At 42.7% G+C, this 26,024-nt stretch overlaps 1 protein-coding gene across 1 annotated transcript in view; it reads right to left on the reverse strand.

The window, feature by feature from the left end:
* Positions 1-26,024, reverse strand: part of spata20 (spermatogenesis associated 20) — a 55,333-nt gene that overhangs the window by 10,075 nt on the left and 19,234 nt on the right. Inside the window, 2 exon segments of the mRNA XM_030755122.1 lie at positions 18,516-18,596; positions 23,405-23,604. Coding sequence (XP_030610982.1) covers positions 18,516-18,596; positions 23,405-23,604 — 281 coding nt within the window.

The raw sequence follows: 26,024 nt of genomic DNA on the forward strand, positions 1-26,024 counted from the left end.
GTGATGGTGAACGGAAGCAACAGAGAGAGACAGAGAGACAGATTAAGTATGAATGTATACACAAAGGCTTGTGGATGTGATGAACTGAATGCAAAATGTGTGTGTGAAGCTGCAGCAGACAGCACAGTTGGCTACACATGAGAGCACAAACTCCCACAGGGTTAATCCCCTCATACTGGGCAACCCTGAAACAAACACACACACACACACACACACACACACCTACCTCCCACCCGTTAAATGTCCCTACACTGACAGCTCCCTCCCACTCTACATCTCTCATTCTGCCAAAGCAGAAGAGCTCAGACACTTAAAAAGAACACGCCGTACCTGTGCTGACAGTAACTCACAAACACACGCGCAGATTCAGAAACCACTTTATCATATAACCCACTTACCATGCACACAACTTGGGGGCCAAACTCACACAATGATCGCACCAAAAAACGTACTTTCAAGAGCTGCTGTCACACCTGAGGAAGAGCAATCACAGTCCTACAAGCAGTCAAGCGTGGAGAGAATTACTTCCTCCATCCTTCTCACTTTTGTTTTGTCCAACACACACACACACACACACACACACACACACACACACACACACACACACACACACACACACACACACACACACGGGACCTGCTCAGCCATCATTGCAGCCTGGCATCAGGGCTGCTGCATCAGGACAGACACAGACAAATCCACGCTTTAACATAAATATTGGCGACAGAGTGTGCCGCTCATGTTTATCGATCATCCAGTGACTTCAGCTTTACCGTTGGGTTCATTTATTCAACTGAATTTTCACCAGGAGGGAGAGGAGGATGGGAGAAAGCCAGGAAGAAAACTGGACAGGAGATATCTGAAAGGCCAGAGAAATGGAAATGAACTGGACTGCTGATTTGGGAGCATTAAGCAGGATTGGGCTAAAACTGCTTGCAAAGATCAAATATCTAATATTCACTACACATCTGAGAGAATGAGCCATGAGGACTAGATCTCCACAAACCCAGACTTTTCTTTTAGTTCATAAATATATGCAGCCAGGTGATGTGTTCCCATAGATAAGTGGGCAAATCAGAAAAGATGCTGTGACTTCCAAACACAAAGGGCTCACCGAAAGGTTTTAAAGTGATATTCTGTGCAGCAATGTTTAGGTGGGGTGGGGGTGCCAGATTAACATCTGCACAAATGATAGGACACAGCAGAGTGCCGCAATGTAACAATATGAACAATACTGCTATTTTTGTCTTAATGCAGTGACTTAAAACACTGACATGTTCGTGTAAAATCAAGCTAACATCCAGAATTATGCACAATGACTTCACACAGGAGCTATCAAGTGTGTGACAAAAATCTGTAAATACAGACATTTGTAAGGAAAAACAACTACAAAATATAAGCACACCAACATGCTCACTTATTTACCACCTGACCTGAGTTAGAACGAGTGGGCGAGCCCGTTCTGGCAGCGTGTTCTGTCTTTTGTCAAGCTGGGTGTCAGTTGTCAGCTGCTGACAGTCTCTACAAGATCCTCTTCACTAAATCAAACAGTGTCTGCAGCGAGATGTGAGAACGCCTCGGGGTCTGAGCAGAATTAACAGCCGCTCTCTTCAGTCAGGCCCTGACACCTACGGCACACTTCATCAGCCTCTGTTGTGTTTGAGATGAAAGATGATTCTCATTCGTTAATATCGTAAAAGTCACGTCAATTTAGAAATGCTAAGGTGATAAAATCTGACATGTGAGTGGTACAAAGACGTGGCCAGGTGTGTGAAATAGCCCAGATACACAGTCGGGTGAGTAATGAAGGAAAAAACTTGAACCCTTGACTTCTATAGGGAGAGGATCTGCTGGCTCTGTTATGCTGGGGTGGCGGTCTAAAGGTTACCTTAGAAGGAAGGATGACTGCAAATCAAGACAAAGATGTTCTGAGGGATCACCTTTATTATGAGGGAATATCTTTTGAAAGAATCTTGACACACTCCAGTAGTGTTTCAGTGATTTGGAGGATCTTTGTCAAAGCATAATGAAGCACTTCTGGTTGTATGAAAAGGTCAAAATCAAAAGTCCTCCCTGACAAACACTTGTAATTAGTAACATTTGGTCAAAAACATCACAAAACACTGTTATTAGTTCATTTTAATCCCTCTGGGTTAAATTTTTTTTTTCCACATTTCACTGTTTTTCCTTTTTGCTGTGCCTTGCCCAAGGACACAACGCAGCGCAGGGACAGGGGCTCAAACCGGCAACCCTCGGGCTGCAAGGCGAACGCCTACCCACTGCGCCACTGCCACATTGATATATCTCATTTATTTTAATTTTCAATTCAATTCATGACAACAGTCGCCTAAAGGCATTTTATACTATTATGTAAAGACCCTACAGTATTAGAGAAAAACCCCAACTCCTGCAGCATAATTAAGGGAGGGTTCAGGGACACCATCCTAGGAACCATTACCCAGTCCATATCAGTATAGATATCCAGCATGATTTTTTTTCCCACACTGAGATCTGACGTGTTTTCAAAGTGTTCCTTTAACTTTTTGAGCAGTGAACATTAATCAAAAGCATACTGTGGTGAATTTTACCTGCTCAAATTCTAGTAACTATCAGCAAAAAAAGAAAAAAAAATCTTATATCAATCAGAATGCTATAAATGTGACTAAATTACTATTGATCAGCTACTTTCAAAACTCATTTTCTACTCATAATAAAGATTTACATTCTCCCTTGCTTTTGCAAAAGTAGAAAAAAAATAAAGATCAACTTGTTTTAAATTGAAAGAAATATAAAGACTGTCACGGGGCCTCTTCCCGGTGGGACATGCCCGGGAAGAGGCCCCGTGGTAGACCCAGGACACGCTGGAGAGATTATGTATCTTGGCTGGCCTGGGAACGCCTTGGGGTCCCTCCGGATGAGCTGGAGGAGGTGGCTGGGGAGAGGGAAGCCTGGGCTTCTCTGCTTAGGCTTCTGCCCCCGCGACCCGGCCCCGGATAAGCGGAAGAAAATGGATGGATGGATGGATGGATAAAGACTGTCACATGTAATTAATTTATTCCTTCCCAGAGAGCTTGGCTCCTGTTTCAGGTGGCTTTACACTCAGGGTCACTGGAAGGCAGATGAACAGTAATGACCCCTGAGAACCACAAGCCACTAACTGGATGTGTGAGATGAAAGACTGCTGGACTCCATCTGAGGTGTTTCATTAGCTCTCAGTCATACAGTGGGCCAGAATTGGAAATAAGGTCTAAAATTCTGCTTCCTTCCAATTCATTATGGGCAACTGTGAAGTTAGGCATGTGTACAGATACTGGCTCTTATGTTGTGTGAAAGAATGAGCAGCTAGAGCCTAAGAAGTGTTACTTCACACTGTAGAAATACAATCATCTGTGGATTAGCCCTCATTTCAGTTCAAGTATTTGTACACCGACAGTCACTGTCTTAATGACAGCACAAGGTTTTTTTGCCTAACATTTCCAAAAACACTATTCTCTTCTCTTTTTAGAACATCTTTGTATAACTTATCTTCATGTAACTGTACAAAGAGCAAGAGCAGAACTGAATTATTCAATGGAAAAAAAAAAAATCTATCACCTTTTCTGTAAAACTGCCAAACCTCTATTAGGGGTTTAGTGTTTACCTAAAATACATTTGTCTCAAGCATAATCATAAGCTGTCCTGTTTCACCATGAACAAATATCTGTCTGAAAGCTCTTTTATATCGTTTTATTGCTGCTTCTCTGTTTTACTTTTGAGGTCTTAAATTTCAGGGTCGCGGCCCTGTGACAGGCTGGCGACCTGTACAGGTGTACCCTGCCTCTCTCCCTATGATAACTGGGATAGGCTCCAGCCCCCCGTGACCCTGAACAGGATAAGCAGAAGAGGATGGATGGATGGATGGATGGATGCATGCATGGATGGATGGATGGATGCATGGATGGATGGATGCATGGATGGATGGATGCATGGATGGATGGATGGATGGATGGATGGATGGATGGATGGATGGATGGATGGATGGATGCATGGATGGATGGATGGATGGATGGATGGATTGATGCATGGATGCATGGATAGACGGATGGATGCATGGATGGACGGATGGATGCATGGATGGACGGATGGATGCATGGATGAACGGATGCATGGATGGATGGATGGATGCATGCATGGATGGATGGATGGATGGATGGATGGATGGATGCATGGATGGATGGATGCATGGATGGATGGATGGATGGATGGATGCATGGATGGACTTAAAGTTTACATAAAGCCTTTTGAATTTCCTTGCTCTTAAAATGTGCGACACGAATAAACTTGCCTTGTCTCTTTGACAGAATGTTAAACAAGGTTCAGATACTAAGTTGCATTCATCAGTTTTAGATAAGAGACCCAAGTGAAGACTATAGCCTATACTGTCTAAGGCAAGTACACCAGCACAGGAAGGACATACAGGACAGCTAGAACACAATCCAAATTGTTGCTTTGAAGGTAAATTATCTGAAGCAGTCAGACTGAACTGCTTGTGGAGTAGTTGAGAGTAATGTTGATGCAGGATGTTCTTCAACACAGTCCTTCAGTAAATGCAAATTGATTCTTGGCACTGTCAATGAACAAAATGCTCAGAACCTCTTTCCTTCCTTTGACTGCCAGCGAGATGTTGGCTCAGCTTATAGTGCTTCCAACTATTTATGGGCACAAACTGTTTCTTTAAAGCAGTTTTCAAGTGTTCCTTTTAAAAGTTTACATGAAGAATTGGGTTTTCACATTTAAAAATGTTTTGCTGCCATTGCTGAAACTTTTTCATATTTATATTCTGAACCCATCATGGACGATGCCTTTAAAAAAAAAAAAAGAATTAAAAAAGAATGATACAATAGAAAATTGATACATATGAACATATTGTAAACATGGATGTTCCAAGTGCCTGACAGATCTATAAGTTCTATAAACTTTTATTATACTAAAATACTTTGAGGTCTTATAATTTAAAAAAAATGTGTATTATTTTGATTAATTTGAACTAACCTAGACTGTTGAGATAGAAAGGAGCATAAAAGCCAAAACCAATCAAGAGCTGTTTACCAGCTTTAGTCCATACCTGTTCATTAATATTGTAGTGTTTCAAATGGGTGTATCTAGTTCCATGTTTATACATACATTAACTAAAATATTATTCATGTCGTCATAACACGTTTAGAGTAATCCTTTGCTCAAAAATAAGGCCTCTGAAGTGAACTTAAAGCTGTCTACAGTACATTCAAGGTTTGCAAAGACTGTAAAGACCCGCTCGTTCTTGTCACATCCAGTTTTTTGCAAGAATAGTGGCAATGGTGGAAACGCTCACTGCAAGGCTTCAAAATGGAAGCTGAGAAACCAACGAATGCTGTCACAGTAGCTACGTCCATCTTTCATACGATCTGTGATGCCAAGCAGGTAAGATAACACTGTCCAGAAAAAAGATAATTTTCTTGAATGTAAATGAGCTTTTTTTATGGACGAATTGCAAACTACCTCACCTAGCAAAACTGGCTAATTTATCCAAACTCCAAAAGTAATCTGGTAACTTTTACCATTTTACCACCTCCCTGCTCCCATCAGGCCGGCGTTACCGCTGCCTGAGGGCTAAGACTGAAAGGTTGAAGAAGAGTTTTTACCCACAAGCCATCCGTCTGATCAACTCTGAGCCCTAACTGGACTATTACTGCACAATGTAAATATTATAATATTCTATAATTCCATGTAAAGTGTGTATAGTGTATAGTATATAGTGTATAGTGTGAATTATTTTTATTCTTATTTATATGTGTGTATATATGGTTGCAGGTACAAAATACATTTCACTGTGCATTGTACTGTGCATAACTGCGCATGTGACAAATAAACACTATCTTATCTTATCTTAAGATGACTATCTGCTAACATTGCAAACTAACCATCACCAGTTTCATGCAGTGTAGCTAAGATCACAGATTGCATACAGCTAGGTGGCTAACTGTATCTTGTTTGCTAACATTGCAAAATCATGATTCTGTGACCATGAATTTATGATTGTATAGCGTATATTTTTTTAAATAAAGAATTGGATACACAAGTTTGAATTGATTTTAGATTTTCTCTTATACCCACAGGGTCAAAAATATACATACAGGCTCAACTCTCTACATCCACTTAAATCTTTTAATAAGTAGTGCTGAAGATTCTAAAATGTCTTAACTTTCCAAGCGAAGTAAAGTTATTAACTGCTCATTAGTGATCACGATTGACTACAACTTGTAGCTTCTCTTTGCCAGCATAAAAAGGATTTGTTTGACAGCACTCACTGGACCGACTAATTCTTAAAACAATGGGAAAGTCTAAGGAACTCAGTGAAGATCTAAGAAGAATTTTCTTGGAGCAGTTCCTAAACAACTACAGAGTCCAAGATCATCAGTTCAAACAATTATATACAAGTTATTTGGCTGTCACCACATTCCCATGGTCTGGAAGAAGACCCAAACTGTCACCCTCAGATGAGAGGAAATATGTTGGAAATTATTCAGGAATAACCCAGGAACCACCAAGGCTCAAGGCTGCCATGAACTGGAAACTGCTGGAACACCAACAAAACAAGTTTTACATCGCCATGGACAGGGAGGGTGTTGACCAAGAAAGAACCCCTCGTTCAAAATTGACACCTTCAAGCTCGAATGAAAAAAGTTTTATGGTCAGACAAAACTAAGACTAAGCTTTTTGGCCAGAATGGCAAGAGGTATGTTTGGAGGAGTACAGTAATCCCTCACTTTTATCGCGGGTGTTACGTTCCAGGACCACCCGCGATAAGTGAAAATCCGCCAAAGTAGGGATGCTATATTTATTTTAATACTTATAGATTATTTTAGTAGTTATACACTATTGTTAAGTTTTTTATAAACCCTCCTCACACACTCATACACCAAATATATACATTACTGTACAACACGTACTACGCATGTGAAGAACGAGTACTGGAAAAAAACGCGAAACAGCGAAATACCGCCAATAAATATTTTACACTAATATTGATTGAAAACCCGCGAAACAGCGAGTCTGCGAAAAGCGAACCGCGAAAGTAGCGAGGGATACTGTAAGGTGAGCTGAATCAACAGCTAGATGGTTGAAAGTTGAACAAAATTGGGTGTTTCAAACAGGACAAATGGTCCGAAGCACACATCAAACCTGGTTTTAGAATGGATAAAGCAGGTTAACATTAAGCTTCTGGAATGGCTTCCCAAAGCCACAACCTCAAACCTACTGAAAATTTGTGGACCATGTCTAAAATCATATTATAATTGAAATTTAAATGAGCTCTGCCAATTCTGCCAAGAAGACTGGTCATATAAATTATAGCGGAAGCTTGTTGATGGCTATCAAGCGTCTGGTTGAGGTAAAGCTTGCTAAGGGACATTTAAGCAAATATTAGTGAGGTTGTATGTATATATTTTAATATACACTTTTGACCCCTGTTACAGAAAATCCAAAACAAATTAAAACCAAAAAAAACTTGTGTTCATGAGATAGATGAGGGGAAAAAAAAACAATCAATGAAAGAAGGAACATGTAACATCTTAGGTTAAATGGACTAGTTCTATATAGCGCTTTTTCTACTCAGTCAGAGCACTCAAGCGCTTATACAACACATGTTACATTTACCCATTCATACAAGCACTTCCATATTAACTAAGCTAAGTGCTTTAATTATCTAACATTCACACACATTCATACTCCGACGGTTGCGTTGGAGAGCAACTTGGGGTTAAGTACCTTGCCCCTGACCTTCCGATCAGTAGGTGACCTGGTCTACCTACTGAGCTACAGCCACCCCACAAAGGTTAACAAATCTAAGAATGGATGAAGGTAAAGGCAATGTGAAAGTGAAGTTTAAAACATTTTCATAAGCAAGATAGGAGAGCAAGCGGGGAAGAAGAGGATGAGTGGCAAACTAAATGCATTACAGTAAGCTGGAAACGCACTTTTCCTCTACATGAAACCATCTGGGTCCTTTCCCACAGCTGTCAGTCAACTTGTTTTCTACTCTCTGGCTTAGCAGGTCATCAAGGGCGGCTGTGGCCTCAGGTGGTAGAGGTGGGTTTGTCCTACCAATCAGAAAGTTGGTGGATCAATACCTTAGCTCTAATTCTGGACTGAACTTTATAATTCCGCCTGCTCTGTGTCATATCATTGTATGACAGACAGACTCTTTTTAATATCAGAATACAGCACTCGGCTGTATTCTGACACCTTTTTCTCCCGACCCGACTTGGCCCTCGGGGAGATACTGCGTTTCCAGTGGGCCAGCTCAAACAAAGGACGGACCAGGTCACGGACAAGGCCCCGAGGGAAAAGAGCCGGCGTAAGAGAGAGGCTGAGGCGCAGAGCGCACCAAACGCCACTGCCGAGCATCCTGTTGGCTAATGTCCAGTCACTGGATAACAAGCTGGACGAACTCAGGGCCAGGATACAGTTTCAGAGGGACATAAGGGACTGCAACATCATCTGTCTCACGGAGACATGGCTGACTCCCCTCATACCGGACCACGCAGTACAGCCGTCGGAGTTCTTCAGTGTTCATCGCACGGACAGACGAGTGAGTCTGGAAAATCAAGAGGAGGAGGGTTGTGTGCCTAATGATTAATAACAACTGGTGTGACAGTAGGAATGTTGTCCCTCTGAAACAATCATGTTCACCTAACCTGGAAGCTCCTAACCCTGAAATGCCGTCCCCACTACCTGCCCCGCGAGTTTACTTCGGTCATCTTCAGCGCCGTCTATATTCCACCTCAGGCGGACACAAACACTGCACTATCCGAGCTACATGAGGCGATTTCCACCTATCAGGCTAACCAGCGTGATGCAGCTCTCATCGTAGCCGGGGACTTTTAACAGTGCAAACTTTGAAAAAGGTGATACCGGAGTTGATTCAACACATCGACTGCCCCACCAGAGGAGAGAGGACCCTAGACCACTGCTACTCCCATTTCAAGATGGCTACCAAAGCAAAGGCCTCTTCCGCCTTTTTGGGAAGTCTGACCACACCTCTGTACTTCTCATGCCGAATACAAACAACGGCTCAGGCAGGAACCCCCTGCTGTGAGGAAGTGACACGGTGGTCTGATCAAACAGAGGCCGCTCTGCAGGGTGCGTTGGATTCAACCGACTGGGACTACAAAGCACCACACACACCCGGTGAGTGCCGACGCTTCTCTGGCTGATGAACTCAACATCTTCTTTGCGCGCTTTGAGTCGGGAAGCCGACAGCCCGCTGCGCTCCCGGCCGGAGGGGCGGAGACACTCACTGTGACGGAGCGCGACGTGAGGAGGGCGTTTAGACGTGTAAACACCAAGGAAAGCGGCTGGTCCAGACGGTATTAGTGGACGTGTCCTTAAGACCTGTGCTGACCAGCTGGCACCTGTGTTTACGCTGATATTCAACCTCTCACTGAAACTGTGTGTGATTCCCACCTGCTTTAAAAAGTCCATCATAGTCCCTGTCCCAAAAAACCACACCCCAGCAGCCCCAATGACTTCAGGCCCATAGCACTCACCTCTGTGATGATGAAGTGTTTTGAGAGACTCATCAAGACATTCATCACCTCCTCACTGCCCACCACCCTCGACCCACTACAGTTTGCATACCGGCCAGACAGATCCACAGATGACGCCATATCCTTCCTCCTCCACAAGACCCTTTCACACATAGACACTGGTAAGGGGAACTATGTGAGAGTGCTGTTTGTAGATTACAGCTCAGCATTCAACACCATAGTTCCCTCCAGGCTGGTCTCTAAGCTGCTGGACCTGGGCCTGGGCCCATCCCTGTGCAGGTGGGTTCACAGCTTCCTGACCAGCAGACCACAGGTGGTACGAGTGGGTCACCTCACCTCATCCTCCCTCACCCTCAACACTGGATCCCCCCAAGGCTGTGTGCTCAACCCTCTGCTGTACTCACTGTACACCCATGACTGCGAGGCCACGTCAGAGTCCAACGTCATCATCAAGTTTGCTGACGACACTGCTGTTGTGGGACTAATCTCTCACAATGAGGAGACAGCCTACAGGAGAGAGGTCTCCCGCCTGGAGAACTGGTGCCAGGAGAACCACCTCCTGCTCAACGTCAGCAAAACAAAGGAACTGATCGTGGACTTCAGCAGGAAGCAGCAGAGGGACTACCATCCACTTGTCATCAGTGGTGCTGAGGTGGAAAGAGTGGACACCTTCAAATACCTGGGAGTGACCATCTCACAGGACCTGTCCTGGACTCATCACATAAACATCACTATGAAGAAGGCCAGACAGCGTCTCTACCTCCTCAGGCGGCTGAGAGACTTCAAGCTCCCACTCAAGGTGCTCAGGAACTTTTACACCTGCACCATTGAGAGCATCATGCGTGGGAGCATCACACCACCTGGATGGGAAACTGCACCAAGCAGGACTTCATGGCCCTAAAAAGGGTGGTTCGTTCAGCTGAACGGACCATCAGAACCACCCTCCCCAACCTGCAGGACATTTACACCAAGCAGTGCAGGCTGAGGGCCATGAAGATCCTAAAACAGCCCAGCCACCCCGGACACTCTCTCTTCTCCCTGCTCCCATCAGGCCGGCGTTACCGCTGCCTGAGGGCTAAGACTGAAAGGTTGAAGAGAGTTTTTACCCACAAGCCATCCGTCTGCTCAACTCTGAGCCCTAACTGGACCATTATTGCACAATGTAAATATTATAATTTAAAAAGTGTGTATAGTGTATAGTATATAGAGTATAGTGTATAGTGTGAATTACTTTTTTTTTATTTTTATTCTTCTTATTATTTATATGTGTGTGTATATAAGGTTGCAGGTACAAAATACATTTCACTGTGCATTGTACTGTGTATAACTGTGCATGTGACAAATAAACACTATCTTATCTTATCTGTGTGTCAAAGACGCTGAAGATGCCTGAGTTGTGCCTGACACATCCATCAGGGACAACTCTTTGTGTGATAAAATGACTTGGGCATAGGTAAAAGCACTGTATGAATGTGTGTGTGTGTGTGTGTGATTGGGTGACTGGTAGTAGAAAGCGGTTTGAGTGCTCAAATTAGGTAGAAAGGTGTTATACAAGTACAAGTCCATTAACAGAGAATAGAAGAATCCATCCTTTGCACAAAATACTAAAGGCAAAAACACACATATTGCATCGTACGAGCAGATGTGATGACCAGAGACGCTGTGATGCACAGAGAAGACTGAGAGATCACTGAGGACCCTGAGTCTGCCTAGCTCTAATCCTCTATTGCACTGTGGTGTTACCATTGCTAGTTAGCTACCGGGCGTGCTCTCTTATCTCCACCCATCCCCTCCTTTCCCGTTCTCTGCTCACACTCTGTGTCGCCCTGCTGATTCTTCCTCGTGTCTCTAAGGTCTTGTTAGGGACTCCCGATTGTTCACAGATGTTTTAAAAGGACTCTCTCCTACTAACAGGCTGTGGTCCATCCTTCTACTCTCCTCTGTTTGGCTCTCTTCTCAAGAAAGGCTTTATCTCCATTTAATAATGGTACAACGCAGAAATAAGCACGTCCACCCAGGTGTCATTATATTATTATTATTATGAGAATAGATTCTGAATGTGCACTTTTAAAATAAATGAATTCAACATGTTGGTGCTTTAATGCTTTTTGTCCAGTGTGATACTGATTTTGGAGAAGAGAAGTGAGTCACCATCATTTTATCATTTAATTCTATTCAGTTTTATTTTTATAGCGCCAAAATCACAGCAGCATTGTCTCAAGGTGGTTTATATTCTAAGGTAAAGACCTAATAACAGAGAAAACTCCAAATATCACATCACCCCCTGTGAACAACAGCTTGGTGAAAGTGGGAAGGAAAAACTCCCTTTTTTCCATAAGAAAACCTCATATCATAATTAGAGGAGGCACACTAGAAAAAGAAAAGTGTCCTAGTCCTGCCTCTGTTCATCCAAGATTCATGTGATAACACCACTTTAACAGTGCCGTGTTCACCCCTGTTTCCTTTTAATGACACCTTACACACTTCCATTAGAGGGAGACAGAGAGGAGAAGCACAAACACACACAGGCAGAAGAGTAGTCGCACAGAGGTGTAAGGAGGGGGACTAGTTCCTAAAAACACTGCATCTCTATTTGTACTGCAAATCCCGCCTGCTACAGTTTCAGTACTTTCACAATCAACAGACCTCAACCCGACTCTAATCAAGCCACGTTTCTGTGTAATAGAAAAATTAACCACAATTTATTGCAGCAATTACAATCAAGAGCGATGTTTTGGGTTTTTGGGGTGTGTGTGTGCTATAATTGATTCCAACAAGCAACAAGTGAAGAAGCAGCTCCGAGTGCTGGAGTGAATTGAGAAGGGCAGACTCTTGTGGTGAATTAAAATAGTAAATATATTAAATGAAGTGTGAAGAAAGAAATCTGTGTGTGTGTGTGTGTGTGTGTGTGGTGTGTTGTGTGTGTGTGTGTGTGTGTGTGTGTGTTTAGTATAGCATGAATTGAGTTCTGAGCACCTCATTCACCACAATTAGTTTGCGGTGGCCAAAAACCAGGAAAACAGGCGAGGAGTAATTGGATTTAAATTAGATATGTTCTCTGCTCATAGCTACCTAATGCAACATGGAGCTCAATCCTCTTACTCACTCTTCTTTCTGCTCTTCCCTTTATCTCATTTACCATCCCTCAATCTCGTCCCACTCCTGAAGCTTACACAACTCACCCCACTGACTCCATCATACACTTTATCCTTTATTTGGGTTATATACAGTCCCACTGAGGCTCACACTGCTCAAAAACAGTCAGGCATGTGACAGAGATAGAGGGGTCATAAGACTAATGAGGGGCCTAATGCTAGCAACCTTATTTATAAAAAAATTTCATGAAATTCTCACATTATTCGATCGAGCTCTCCAGGTAAGCCGATTGTGGGTCATTTAGAGATGAATTTACCATTTTAAAAAGAACACGAGGACTGTGACAGAAACAATAATATCAGAAAAGTATTTAGTTTTATCAGGTTTCACAGTTTTCCGATAAAAATGGCAGCTGTCCCGTAACAACTGGAAGGACACCTGTAACTTGTCCATCTTCCACTTACGCTCAGCTCTCCTGCAGAGAAAGCACTAGACTCACCAACAGTCATCCATGTGTGAGTAACAATCTGCGAGATGTACAGAGATCCTCCAGGATAAAGGTTTTGTTGGCTAGAGATCTAGCAATTATCAGGGCCATCTTGACAGGAGCCGGAGCATTAGCCATCTGTTGGGCCCGAGCGAGCGGCCACAGATTGTGTAAATTCACCCTGCGCCCGAAGCGGTAGGAAAAGGAGAGACCTCTCGGTTGCACCTCATCCGAGCCGACCACAGGAACCAGAGAGGAGGCAATCGGATCCAGGACGCGCCACGAAATACAGCGACGAAATGCTGACCCAGTATCTCCAGAGAAAGCAACAGGAGAACAAGGCAAACTGGCTTTAAGTTTTGTCAACCTGTCGCTGCGTTTCCCACGATGTCTGCACCTTCTGTGTGCAGATAGAGTGGAGGTAAGCCGTATACCCAAAGGAGGCAGAAGGTAGAAGGTTCTCTGTCCGTCTTGACTGATACACTCCCAACACTCGCGTGATTGAAGAATATTTAGGAGTGTTTGGTGATCATAAACCAATAGAGAGTTGACGCTCAGTGTAGCAACCGACCAAAACAGCAGGAAAAAAACCACAGTTCACAGAGACCGATGGCAGGCCACAGACACTGGCAACATCACGCATGTGCAAGCAGGCTGTCAGCACAGAAACCAAACCCTTAAACCTTCTGTTTAGGAGAGGCAACCAATCAGAAGAAAGCTGTCTGAAAGGAAAGTGGAAGGGAGCTGGCTTGTTTCAAATGGAAGCGGATTACTCTGAATGTTAAATCACTCAAAGTTACTCTAATAGAGTTGAAACATAATTTTAAAAAATATGGGACTGGCAATGAGACTACTAGATTCCCTTAAAACAAAATCTTTCCTCATCAAACACGGGACAAATAAGCTCTAAGATCACTGCAGTTTCTTCATTTACACTGGATGCTGACTTCTTGCCTGGCACACACATTAAACCTATCAAATGAGCCAGCTTGTGAACCTCAGAAAATCTGCTAGTGTCAATCTGCTCTTGGAGGTAAAGTTAGCTCCACTGGCTAGCTACTTACAGCTGATAAAATCTGCAAAGACGAGTGTCATTACACCTGATAGCATCGTGGTTGAACGTACCAGAATGTGTTCATTTCCTGCACGTGTTGCTTGTGAACAAACTGTATCAAAAACATACTGTATCAGGCAGTGATGTCATTCCTCTGAAAGCACGATTACCCCCCCCCCCAAAAAAAAAAAAGTTAAGTTAATGTGTATGTTTAGTGTTGTGCAGGATCATCACGTCTCAGCCTGGCTGAGACAACTTCTATTGCCACTAATGCTGGCTGTTGTCACCACATCTGGACACACAGATACTACGTGCACACTCTCTGTTCTCTGCCTCATTTACTCCCTTCCAGTATCCCCCTTCGTCTCACTCTGAGGGCTCAATGAAGGCTCATTAGAACAAAATCTGTGTCTGACATGTCACTCTGACAGACTCCAGGAGTCTCTTTTCTTTGCTTCTAAAAGCACAAATGCACATCATTATACTGTATACTGTTCCATCTTTACATTCAATGTCTAAGAAAATACCACTAAAGCCCTTTTCTTACCCATTCCAGGGTTTCCAGATAAAAATAATTTTGCCTCCACTTTAATTTTTGTGTATTCTTTCTCTTTAACCATCTTAGGATTGTGCGGATGAACGACGTCAAAGATCGACGATGGTCAAAGTGACAGCTCACCAATCAAGACAATTTTTATCTCATTCCCCACTGATGCATTTAATTAATTTTAACATTATTCTGAGATTCATAATAAATTAAATCTGCAAATTGATAGTTTGATGTTGTACCTACAAATACACGCACAGATGTGTAACACAGATGTGTCTAGGTGTGCATGGGCACACGAAAACCAGTTTATGCCTGGACTGTGTGTGTGTTTCAGTCACAAGTGATATGGAGGCCCTATCCCCTCCCTGACATGGGTGTCGCTGAACCAGCCTTTAAGGGCTTCTGATGAGGTCACGCAGGAGGCGCTCCCATAGTGAGACACTCCCATAGTGAGACACTCACTTGTGTTACTCAGAGAACCGTGGTTATGTACACAACCTTAAGTTTTGGGAGACAGTTGATTATATTTGGGCCGTAAAATTATCTGACTTAATTTTTGTCAGTTCTTTTGAAACAGAGCCATTCATGTACAGCCAGCTGCTACTCAGTTACATGATGCTAAAAAAAAAAAAAGGTAAAAATTTGATGATTCTGCGGCAAGTTCTCGATCTTTTCCCTCTCTGATGTAACACAACAGAATTTTGTAATATGAAAGCCTGGTTGTTTGTTTGCAGTAGGGCTGTCTGTGACTAGTTGACCAGACAACTAATCGCTAGTATTGTCACTAGTTGGTACCAGACGTATTACTCTGTATTTATGTGCCTCGAATTGCCTTGAGGATGGTGTAAAACTGCCGGTTTGCGAAAAATAAAAAGATGGACTGTTTTTCTATTTGCAGTGCAGTGACAATTTAGGTTTTATGAACTTTTAGGAAATTTAAATGCATTTCTATGGAAGGTTTTGGAGTGTGCGTGTGTGTTTATGATATATATATATATATATATATATATATATACATACATGTGGTCATATAATCTGACCTTCTCATCCTTAACTACATGCTATCTTTGAAAGTCTTTGTTGACACAGTCTCATGCATTTATGCTTACAATATGAACCTACAATGTACCCTTCATAGTCAACAGTGCTGCCAGCATTTATACTTAGTGGCAGTGTGCCTGCACACAGCAATTTTACTGCCAGAAGACTAGCTGGCGCTGGAGTTTCTCTCTTCCGAGTTCATCCATTTTCTTCCAGCTGATTTGAAAAATGGAGGCAGAAACTAAGCCAGAAATGCATAAGAGGAAATGACAGCACTGAAATGACACATAGTTACACATACAGCACAAAATCAAATACACTTTTAATGAATAACTTTCTCATTTAAATTCCTTCATATCTTGCAATCAGTGAACCTATTTAGAAAATGAACCTCTCTTTATTATTGATCAGTTTTTATGTGATGATTCCAAAAGTATGTTTTATATCATTTTTCAAGACTATGGCAGTCCCTCATCAGAGAAATCAGTGTGATTACCCCGAACATGTGACTCATCCTGGCTAGATGTGACAGTACATGGTGTACATCAGCCTTCATAATAGATCCAATCCTGATAATGGCTCCATCCAGGTCAGTCTTGATCTGCGTCTCTCTGCAGGGACCTGGAATGGCTTGATGTTACTGCAGCCACTGCCTGATACTGCACAACTCATCTATATTTCAGTAGAGAAGTGTGGAGTGTGTGTGCAAAAAGAGGGAGGGAGGGAGGGAGAGAGATGGAGTGGACAATCACTGCCTTAATTTAGTACTCTAATTCTGGCTGCAAACTGGTCAGATAAAGTGAATTCAAAGAGCAGTCTCGTGCAGTCAGTGGTGAATCTGTGTAGAAGCACTTTCTTTATTGAGAACTTCACTTACTCAGCAAGCTTGTAAAGATTCATTTTACAAACACAGCGATAAAAGCAGCAGAAAGATATAACACCAAGGACCCTTACTCTCAACACACTATGGACCTTAACATCCACAAAAGACAGCGACTGCCTCTTACCTGACCACCTCAATGTCAAAGCCACGCAAGATTTTTCATCCATACTGTCAAGACTTTAAGCTACAGACCCTCAGAGTACCATGGGGGTGGGTAGAAATATGGTGCTTTTTAAGTTGACTCGTTTTTTTCTAGTATTTTTGACCTCCCATCATAAGTACAGCCAATAATCATGAAATTTCCAGGTCTGAGAAAGTGTTACAACGTAAATAAATGTTTTTTGTGTGACCAACTTTGAGCATCTCTATAATGGGATATCTCAATGTCAGTAGCAAAAGTGCACCAATTTCATGACAGAATAACAGAAACTACTATGACACCACGTATGTCAGGACCACATCATTTGCTTCTCACAAATGGTGTGGTCCTGTTGGCTTTATCAGGTGGTGATCTCCCGCTCGCACTGGAGCAGTTTGCAGGTGTGAAGCGGCAGGAATTAGAATTAGCACCTCCAAGCCTGATGCCATGGTCCTTAGCCGGAAAAGGGTGGAGTGCCCATTACGGGTCAAGGATGAGTTGCTGCCCCAAGTGGAGGCGTGATCTCAGGCTCTTGCTCACAAATGAGGGGAGAAGGGAGCCGGAGATTGACAGACGGATTGGGGCTGCGGCTGCAGCGATGCAGACGTCGTGGTGAAGGGAGCTTAGCGTAAAAGTGAAGCTGTCCATTTACTGATCAGTCTACATCCCCACCCTCATCTATGGTCACAAGCTTTGGGTAGTGACCGAAAGAACGAGAAGGCGGATACAAGTGGCGGAAATGTGCTTTCTCCGAAGGGTGGCTGGCCTCTCCCTTAGTGATAGGCTGAAGAGCTCAGTCATTCAAAAAGTGACTTTGAGTAGAGCCACAACTCCTCCACATTGAAAGGAGCCAGTCTTGGGGATATCCTACTGGGAGGAAGCCCCGGCAGACCCAGGACACGCTGGAGAGATTATATCTCTCAGCAGGCCTGGGAATGCCTCAGTGTGCACCTGAATAAGCTGGTTATAATGCAGGATAGCCTGCATTATAACCAGCGTAACCTGCATCCGAATGCAGGTTAAAGCAGCCCCCGCACTGGTCCAGCTACTTTTGACATTGATGCATTTAGTGTGAAATGCAGGGAAATATTTTCAGGCTAAAAGCCCTGAAAAATGTTGAACAGAAAATGTTGGCCAGCCGTACTGAATTTAAGTCTGACTCAGACTGACAGCTGTCCAGTTCTTAACCACGAGGCTCCATCAAGGCTAGCAGGAAGACAAATAAGACCTTCACCAAATGCAGAGTTAAGAGATTTAGACCTACTACAGTAGGTATTTCAATGTCAGCAAAGGGCTTTAAGGTCAACTACTGCCTCCAAAGAGATAGCTGGGAAGTTATTACACTGAGGAGCTCAGGCTGACCTTTAAAAAAAACCCACACTTAAATCAGCCAACACCGCAGGCACTGTTGTAGGTCGGGCTCACTCTGTATCCTTGGAACGGTGTGTTCAATGTGTGTGTGTGTGTGTGTGGTGTGTGTGTGTGTGTTGTGTGTGTGTGTGTGTGCATGTTTATAAAGTTAGTGAAAATCTGCTGCCTCTTTAAAGGTACTCATGCTGGAGTAAATCAGCATGCGTCTATGCTGCTGCAAGCTGATCTTTACTCTTCAGATTACTTTAGGGAACGGTGATACGTTTGTCTCAAAATGTTTGTCAGGATGCTGCGTCACTTTTGCTCAAACGCGATGTTGAAAACATACCTTATACGGAAGGAAGAGGGAGTTGACGGCTGACAGAAGACTTGTGGTATCTGGAGCATCCCTTTGGCCACAGATCACGATCTAAAAAAAATAAAGAGGACGGAGGATGAGAAAAAAAAAGAAAATGTGTGTGAAAGGATGAGGAAAACGAGGAAAGAAGTATAAGATCAAAGAAAAAGGGGGAAAGGCGACACATGGGAGGAGGAGATGGTGAGGAAGAATAGGTCAGTTCTGTATTTGTAGCAGTAATAAGGGAGGCAGGTGTTTTCTCTGGGATTGCCTTGCCCTGCTTTACTTCTCAGCTTGTTACCCTCACCCTGACACATCCTCCATAAGTCATGTATGACAGATAAAAACCTAAGTAATCCTGTTTTAGGCCTCCTGTTATCCCCTTCTCTGTTTACACAGCGCGTGCTTTCAAACTCAAACTTTTCTTTGACTGTTACACAAACTTCAGCGTAACTCCTGCTGTGCCTGCTGGTTTTGGTGGTTTCAGGCTAAACTGAGGGTGTTAATATTTCAAACTGGTTACATAACTGAACAGCTGAACTAATCCCTTAAATGCAAGAGCCCTGTTAAAACAGGGGGAAAATGATTAAGAGTCTGTGTGTCCAGGGATTTGTTGTGCATGGAGCTCTGAGAGCTGCTGTCCTCAGATGACCTACGATACATGAAATAAGGCTGAAGAAGAAACATAGCACTAACTCCACTTTCATGTGTCAGTACATTACACATGTAGCCACTTTTGTCCACACAGTCTATTAAGGATGCTGTTTCTTCTAGCTCATGACTATTATTGGAGTCAAGGTATATCAGTGCATCCAAAAAAATTATAATACTGTGAAAACGTTAATTTTGTTTAATTATTTATTTCAGAAAGGTAAAGTTTACATACTGTATATTCATTATATGTAACTTCAGGCGTGACTGAAGTCCAGTAACTGCTTTAAAAATCCAGACCTGTACAGTAAGTATTCAAGGTGGTTTGAATCATATCTAATACATTCCAATTTGTTCATGTAAATGGGGAGTCTTCCTCACACACTAAGGTTAATTATGGAGTTCCACAGGATTCTGTGCTAGGACCAACTATATTTACATTATACACACTTTTTTTTAGGCAGTATTATTAGAAGGCACAGCATACATTTTATCTGTCCATGAAGCCACACACCAATTATTATCAGGCTGTCCTAAAAGCTCCCTGAAAAGCCTTCAGCTGATCCAAAATGCTGCAGCTAGAGTACTGACAGGGACTAGAAAGAGAGAGCAGATTTCTCCCATATTGGCTTCTCTTCATTGGCTCCCTGTTAAATCTAGAATAGAATTTAAAATCCTTCTCCTCACATACAAGGTCTTGAATAATCAGGCCCCATCTTATCTCAAAGACCTCATCACCCCAATAGAGCACTTCACTCTCAGACTGTTGGCTTGCTTGTGGTTCCTAGGATATTTACAAGAGACTTTTTGGCTTGTATAGCACCACTGTCAGATGTTTTACTTGTATAATATGTGATATATTGGAACAGAAAGTAATTAGGTCAGTCATCACTGAGGTGGTTGGATGTTAGAATCTGAAAGTTGGAGCTCTTTTCCTGAAGACATCTGTGGTGTGGTGTCTCTTGATGAACTGACACCAACCTCAGTCCACTTCTTATAAAGCTCTCCCAAGTGCTGGACTCGACTTCTAGTAACAATCCTCTCAAGGCTGCGGTCATCCCTGTTGCTTGTGCACCTTTTCCTACCACACATTTCCCTTCCAGTCAACTTAATATGTTTTTCCTTCCAATATGCTTTGACACAGCACTCTGTGAACAGCCAGTCTTTCAGCAATGACCTTCTGCGGCTTACCCTCCTTGTGGCGAGTGTCAACGATCGCTGAGTCAGCAGGCTTCCCCATGATTGTGGCTGTGTGTACTGAACTAGACTGAGAGACACACAGTACTTATACTGTTTGAATAGTAATTTAGTCGAACTCAAAATGAAAACCTTTCTGATTGTCATGAGCTATAAGGCATAACCATCAAAATTCAAACAGAATTTTTCACTTTTTTCAAAAGTATCCAGTCATCCATCCAAATCATTGAATTCAGGTGTTTCAGTCTCTTCCACAGCCACAGGTGTATAAACCAGCACCTAGGCATGCAGACTGCTTCTACTAACATTAGTGAAAGAATGGGTCGCTCTCAGGAGCTCAGTGAATTCCAGCGTGGTACCGTGATAGGATGATACCTGTGCAACAAGTCCAGTCGTGAAATTTCCTCTCTACTAAATATTCCACAGTTAGTGGGATTATAACAAAGTGGAAGCAACTGGGAACGACAGCAACTCAGCCAGAAAGTGGTAGGCCACGTAAAATCACAGAGTGGGGTCAGTGGATGCTGAGGTGCATAGTGCACAGAGGTCACCAACTTTCTGCAGAGTCAATCACTACAGACCTCCAAACTTTACATGGCCTTCAGATCAGCTCAGGAACAGTGAATAGAGCGCTTCATAGAGTGGGTTTCCATGGCAGAGCAGCTGCATCCAAACCTTACATTGGGGTGGCTGTGGCTCAGGAGAATTGGAAGGTTGGCGGTTCGATTCTTGACTGCTCCAGGCTGCATGCCAAAGTATCCTTGGGCAAGATACTGAACCTCAAGTTGCTCTCCGACACAAGCGTTGGAGTACGAATGTGTGTGAATGGAGTACGAATGTTGGACAGTAAGCACTTAGCTACACATGGAAGTGCTTGTATGAATGGGTATGAATTCATACAAGCAAATGCAAACGTGTTGTGTAAGTACTTTGAGTGCTCAGAGTAGAAAGCGTTATATAAGAACTAGTCCATTTACATCACCAATGGATGAGTCTAGGTTTGACAGATGCCAGGAGAACGGTACCTGTCTGCACTGTGCCAAGTGTAAAGTTCAGTGGAGGGGGGGTTATGGTGTGGGGGTGTTTTTCAGGAGTTGGGCTCTGACCCTTAGCTCCAGTGAAAGGAACTCTTAATGCTTCAGCATACCAAGACATTTGGGACAATTTGATGCTCCCAACTTGTGGAACAGTTTGGGGATGGCCCCTTCCTGTTCCAACATGACTGCACACCAGTGCACAAAGCAGCTCCATAAAGACATGGATGAGCCAGTTTGATGTGGAAGGATTTGACTGACCTGCACAGAGTATGTAGTGATTTTTATTATGTAGTGTGTTTATAGCAGTTTATAGAATGTGTTTGAATGTCAAGTGCTACACAAATAAAATGGACTTAATATAACTACTGAGTCTCAGTCTATCATTAAATGAAAAATATTTTAATTTCAGAGAAAAAACTTTCTGGCTTTAGAAGCCCACTGCTCCATTTCTGTGTCAACCTGAGAACTTCTGTCAAACTTTGGTGAATTTTCTTAATTGCAGGGCTCATTTTTTCATGGGGTAACTCGAGTTTCTTAACTTTTGTCATTTTTTTTTTTCCTATAAAACATGGTCGACAGTGATTCTGTAAATGTGGGCCAGAGCCCTCTGTTTCGTCATAAAGGTATTCCACATGGGCTGCAAGATCGAATTTACAATAAATACATAAAAATATATTTGATTCTTACAAAATGTAAACATTTTAAATGGACACAAATATGTATCATTTTAAAAGTCACAACTTTTAAACTTTTATACAACGTAATCCTGTTGGATAAACTTATAATAAAATGAGATGTACTTACAGTTTAAACTCATTTGGGACTGATTCTACAATCATATAAATTTGTGTATTAAAATTTTGGTTTGGAGTCCTAAATAACTTTTGAGAGCTTAAGAGGTTTAAGAATGACTTACTGACGATCATCCTGAACTTAACTAATACTTCGTAGTTATTGGGAAACATAATTTGGAAAGTAAAACTGCTGATGGAAAAAATCAAGTTCAACAGGTAAACATCAGAAGATCAAAACAAAGGAAGTAGTGAAATACTTCAATGTTGATCAGATGATCAGAGTTGTGACTTAAAGTTTTGTGTGTCACATTTCAAACTGGGCTGTGACAGTCTGCAGTTTGGGAATATGTGCTCCACAACATGAACAGCACAGTAAGGCTGCACGTTTGCTACTGGGAGGAATTTATAGATCCGTCTTTCACGTTTTACAAAATTTGCTAATACCAAAAAATTTAAAATGACACGACTCTGGCCTCTGGGTTAAGTTGTGGAATCTGTCACCATTTGACCTACTAAGGGAATGACTAATAACCAAAAAACATCCCTAATAATGAAAACCTTCATCTGCAGCACTGTGGAGTGATGTAGTAGGATAGTTTTATACCGGTTCATTTTCACTTTACTGCACGGTCACTGATAACAGAAGAGAGTCGGCACAATGAGTGTTTCACCAGCTTCTTGCTCAGCGTTTGTTTCTGCTACGCCTGCATTGTTTCCTTCAGCTTTTGTTTACCACTATATGCAAATTGCATGACAAATTGTGTTTGCACAATACGTCATGCAAGCAGAGAAACACTAGCTTTCAGTGGGTGGATGTGAAAATGGGTTTCGGCTGGCAGCCTGGTAAACACCTGCTCAGCAAGTCAACCCGAATTTAGGGCTCACCAAAGAAAGGACAACTGGTTCAAAGTGGTTTCCTTTAGATCCCTCGGTTTACACCACGAAAAAGGCTTCACTTAAAATGCATATTACTATATATAGATGATTCTGACTACCAATACCAGTACTACTATAGCAAGTACTATTGAGTTGTCATGGTCAGTGCGACCTGCCAGTAGCCTTGATTCCTATATAATTAGATGCATATTAATTAGAACACTCAAGAGACTTCAATGAGCTGTGAACTCGAAGGACAAAGTAAATCCTTCTGGTGCCTAAACTTGTTCATATTAATGAATGTGTGCGTTAGTTTCAAACTAACCTGCTTAAGTGTGTAGTGGTGGGCCATAAGAGCTCGGACCATTTCAGGCAGGGCTATAGGAACAGTATTCAATCGGTCAGAGAATGCCGTCAGTAGCTGCTGGGACTTCTGGAGCCACTCCTGTCTTCCAGTATACTGGGACAAACGCAGGAGATTGGATGCTGAGACTGAGTTAGCACTGGGCTCAGCTCCATCCTGATCTGAGACACAAAGAGAGATTTTCAAATGGTCAACAGTTATAGTCTAAGACCACCAATATACTTTGGGCCAAGCAAATAGAATAAGTGTTAGCTTATTTATATGAAACACAGTATAATCCTACAATTACACTAAAAGAGTGGTTGGAGATTGTGGCATTACCAAAATTGTTGCACAATTGTGCATTGAATGTGCAATCTCATTGCCTTTGAAATGGCTGCTCCATGTATGCAGCGACTCTCAGTCAGCTGCCACCTTCAAAGTGACTTTGGTGCATCAAGATGGTGATAAAACAGCAATACGATGGGGTCAGTCTACTATCAGTGTGGGACTGAATGGGGTCAAGCTGGCAATTACATGCACTCTGCGATAATATGGCGATACACTGTGATAAATCATCACATATAAATCTGTCTGATGCAAATTTGCTGCCATACACAGATTCACATTAAGTTGTACATTTAGAGTCCAGTCACAATCTCATCGTTTTTAAGCAGAAATTCCTCCCAAAATACTGACGCAGTTGCGGCAGGACGGAGATTTAACTGCAAAATGACGCAGGCACTGGCAACCTGGCTTTTACGTAGGAATAGAACCAGAATACCAGCTGAGCTGAGCGCCCTCTTCCATGGAGTCAGTCACATATGCGCTCAGCTCGGTGGTGCAGACTGATTCAGAATCATTGCAAAGTGTTGCAATCTGACTGCAACTGTTTGGAGACAAGTTGCCTCCCATCAGGCAACCTGTGCACCCCAACTACTTGCAATCAGTCTCCAAGAGCAAATAACTTCATGCAACCACCGGGTAACCACCAACTTTGCCTAGCCGCAGGGATGTTGCCATCCTATTTTTAGTGTGACTGAGCGATAAGACAGCTAATGGGGATTGGGGGACGTGATGGTAAACAGAACATTCAGCTACTCACTCAGTTTTGTCTGCAACAAGTTGCTGTGCAGGTACTGTGCTATGCAGTTAGCTGAGCTAGTTTTTAAAACAGCAACCAAAACAATAAGTTGCACTGATCTAAGGGATTTGATTGCATGTTACTGTATCTGTCCATTGTTTGCTTAGTTTGTTATTGATCTTTTTGCTGTTGTTTTTTTTTTGCAATGCATTATCAAGGTAGAGCAGCCACGTTACATACCCAGAAGGACCAGTTGTGAAATTGAATGCTTCTCAAGCCTGAGGTTTGTGTTTTTGAATGTGTGAGTCCACTAAAGAAAGACTTTTTATCAGGTGTCCAGCACAAGTTGCTCTAAACTGCACCTTTTGAACAAAAACTGAAAACAGCAAACTGACCCCCTGCATCCATTACCACACAGCTGCACTGTACACTGCATACTCAATATGTTCTATAATGAGCATGAATTACCAATCATGCATGCGTGACTGAAATGCAGAAATACTTTGATTTGCATGTTTCTGGGCACCCTGAGCCCCATGGCAAGAAAGTTTCAGCATGCACACACACACACACACACACACACCACACACACACACACACACACACACACACACACACACACACACACAGAGGTTAACGAGAGAGTCTGTTTGCTTTCAACATTTCACATCTCCCCTCTTAAGGATCCCCATGGAAGGAGGGCACATGAAGCTGTGAGAGTACTACACACACACACACACACACACACACACACACACACACACACACACACACACACACACACACAGTCTTCTGAAAGTCACAAGGCGATGTCAGCACAGCCCAGAAACACATACTGCACAAAAACACCACTTACACTTTTATCAGTTTTTGAAAGTCTATAAAAACTGATGTTTTTCAGCTCAAGTGGCCTCAAGTTAATGTATCCTATATTTTTGTCTTTAAACAGGAATACATCTGAAAGTGCACTGTGACCCCAAGAGACAAAAACTGTTTTCACAAACACAACTGGTTTTCTAATAAAAAAAAGCGATACTGTGCATACTTTTAACCTTAGTCCTCAAAAACAAATACGCACGAGGAAGGCTGGCAGGGCCAGGAGATATAGAGTGGCAGCGTAGTGGGGTAATCCGTCTTATAGTGACAGGCCGCGCTGCTGGGACAGGCGTCCACACTGCAGCGGGTGTAGCGTCACTAATGGGCTTCAACCCCAAACAGGGCTGCCACCATAATGGTACCGTCAATCCTCTCAGATGAGAAAGCTCTCACACGTCAGCTTCGATAAACACACACAGATGCAGGTGTGACAGCGCGCAGGGACAAGCACACAAACACACAAGCTCAGGCTGCCGTCATCTCTGATCTGTCTCACGTTTCGTAATAAAAATAAGTATTAGCTTTTTCCCTATACCAAACCAAAACCTCTGCAGTTCCAGCTGAGAAATCATGAATCCTGTCATGTAGGAAAAGAAAAAGACACCATGTGAGATCCATTTGGATGAGGGGAAAGACCAGCCT

This window comes from Archocentrus centrarchus, chromosome 19, assembly GCF_007364275.1.
Source record: "Archocentrus centrarchus isolate MPI-CPG fArcCen1 chromosome 19, fArcCen1, whole genome shotgun sequence".
NCBI lineage: Eukaryota > Metazoa > Chordata > Actinopteri > Cichliformes > Cichlidae > Archocentrus > Archocentrus centrarchus.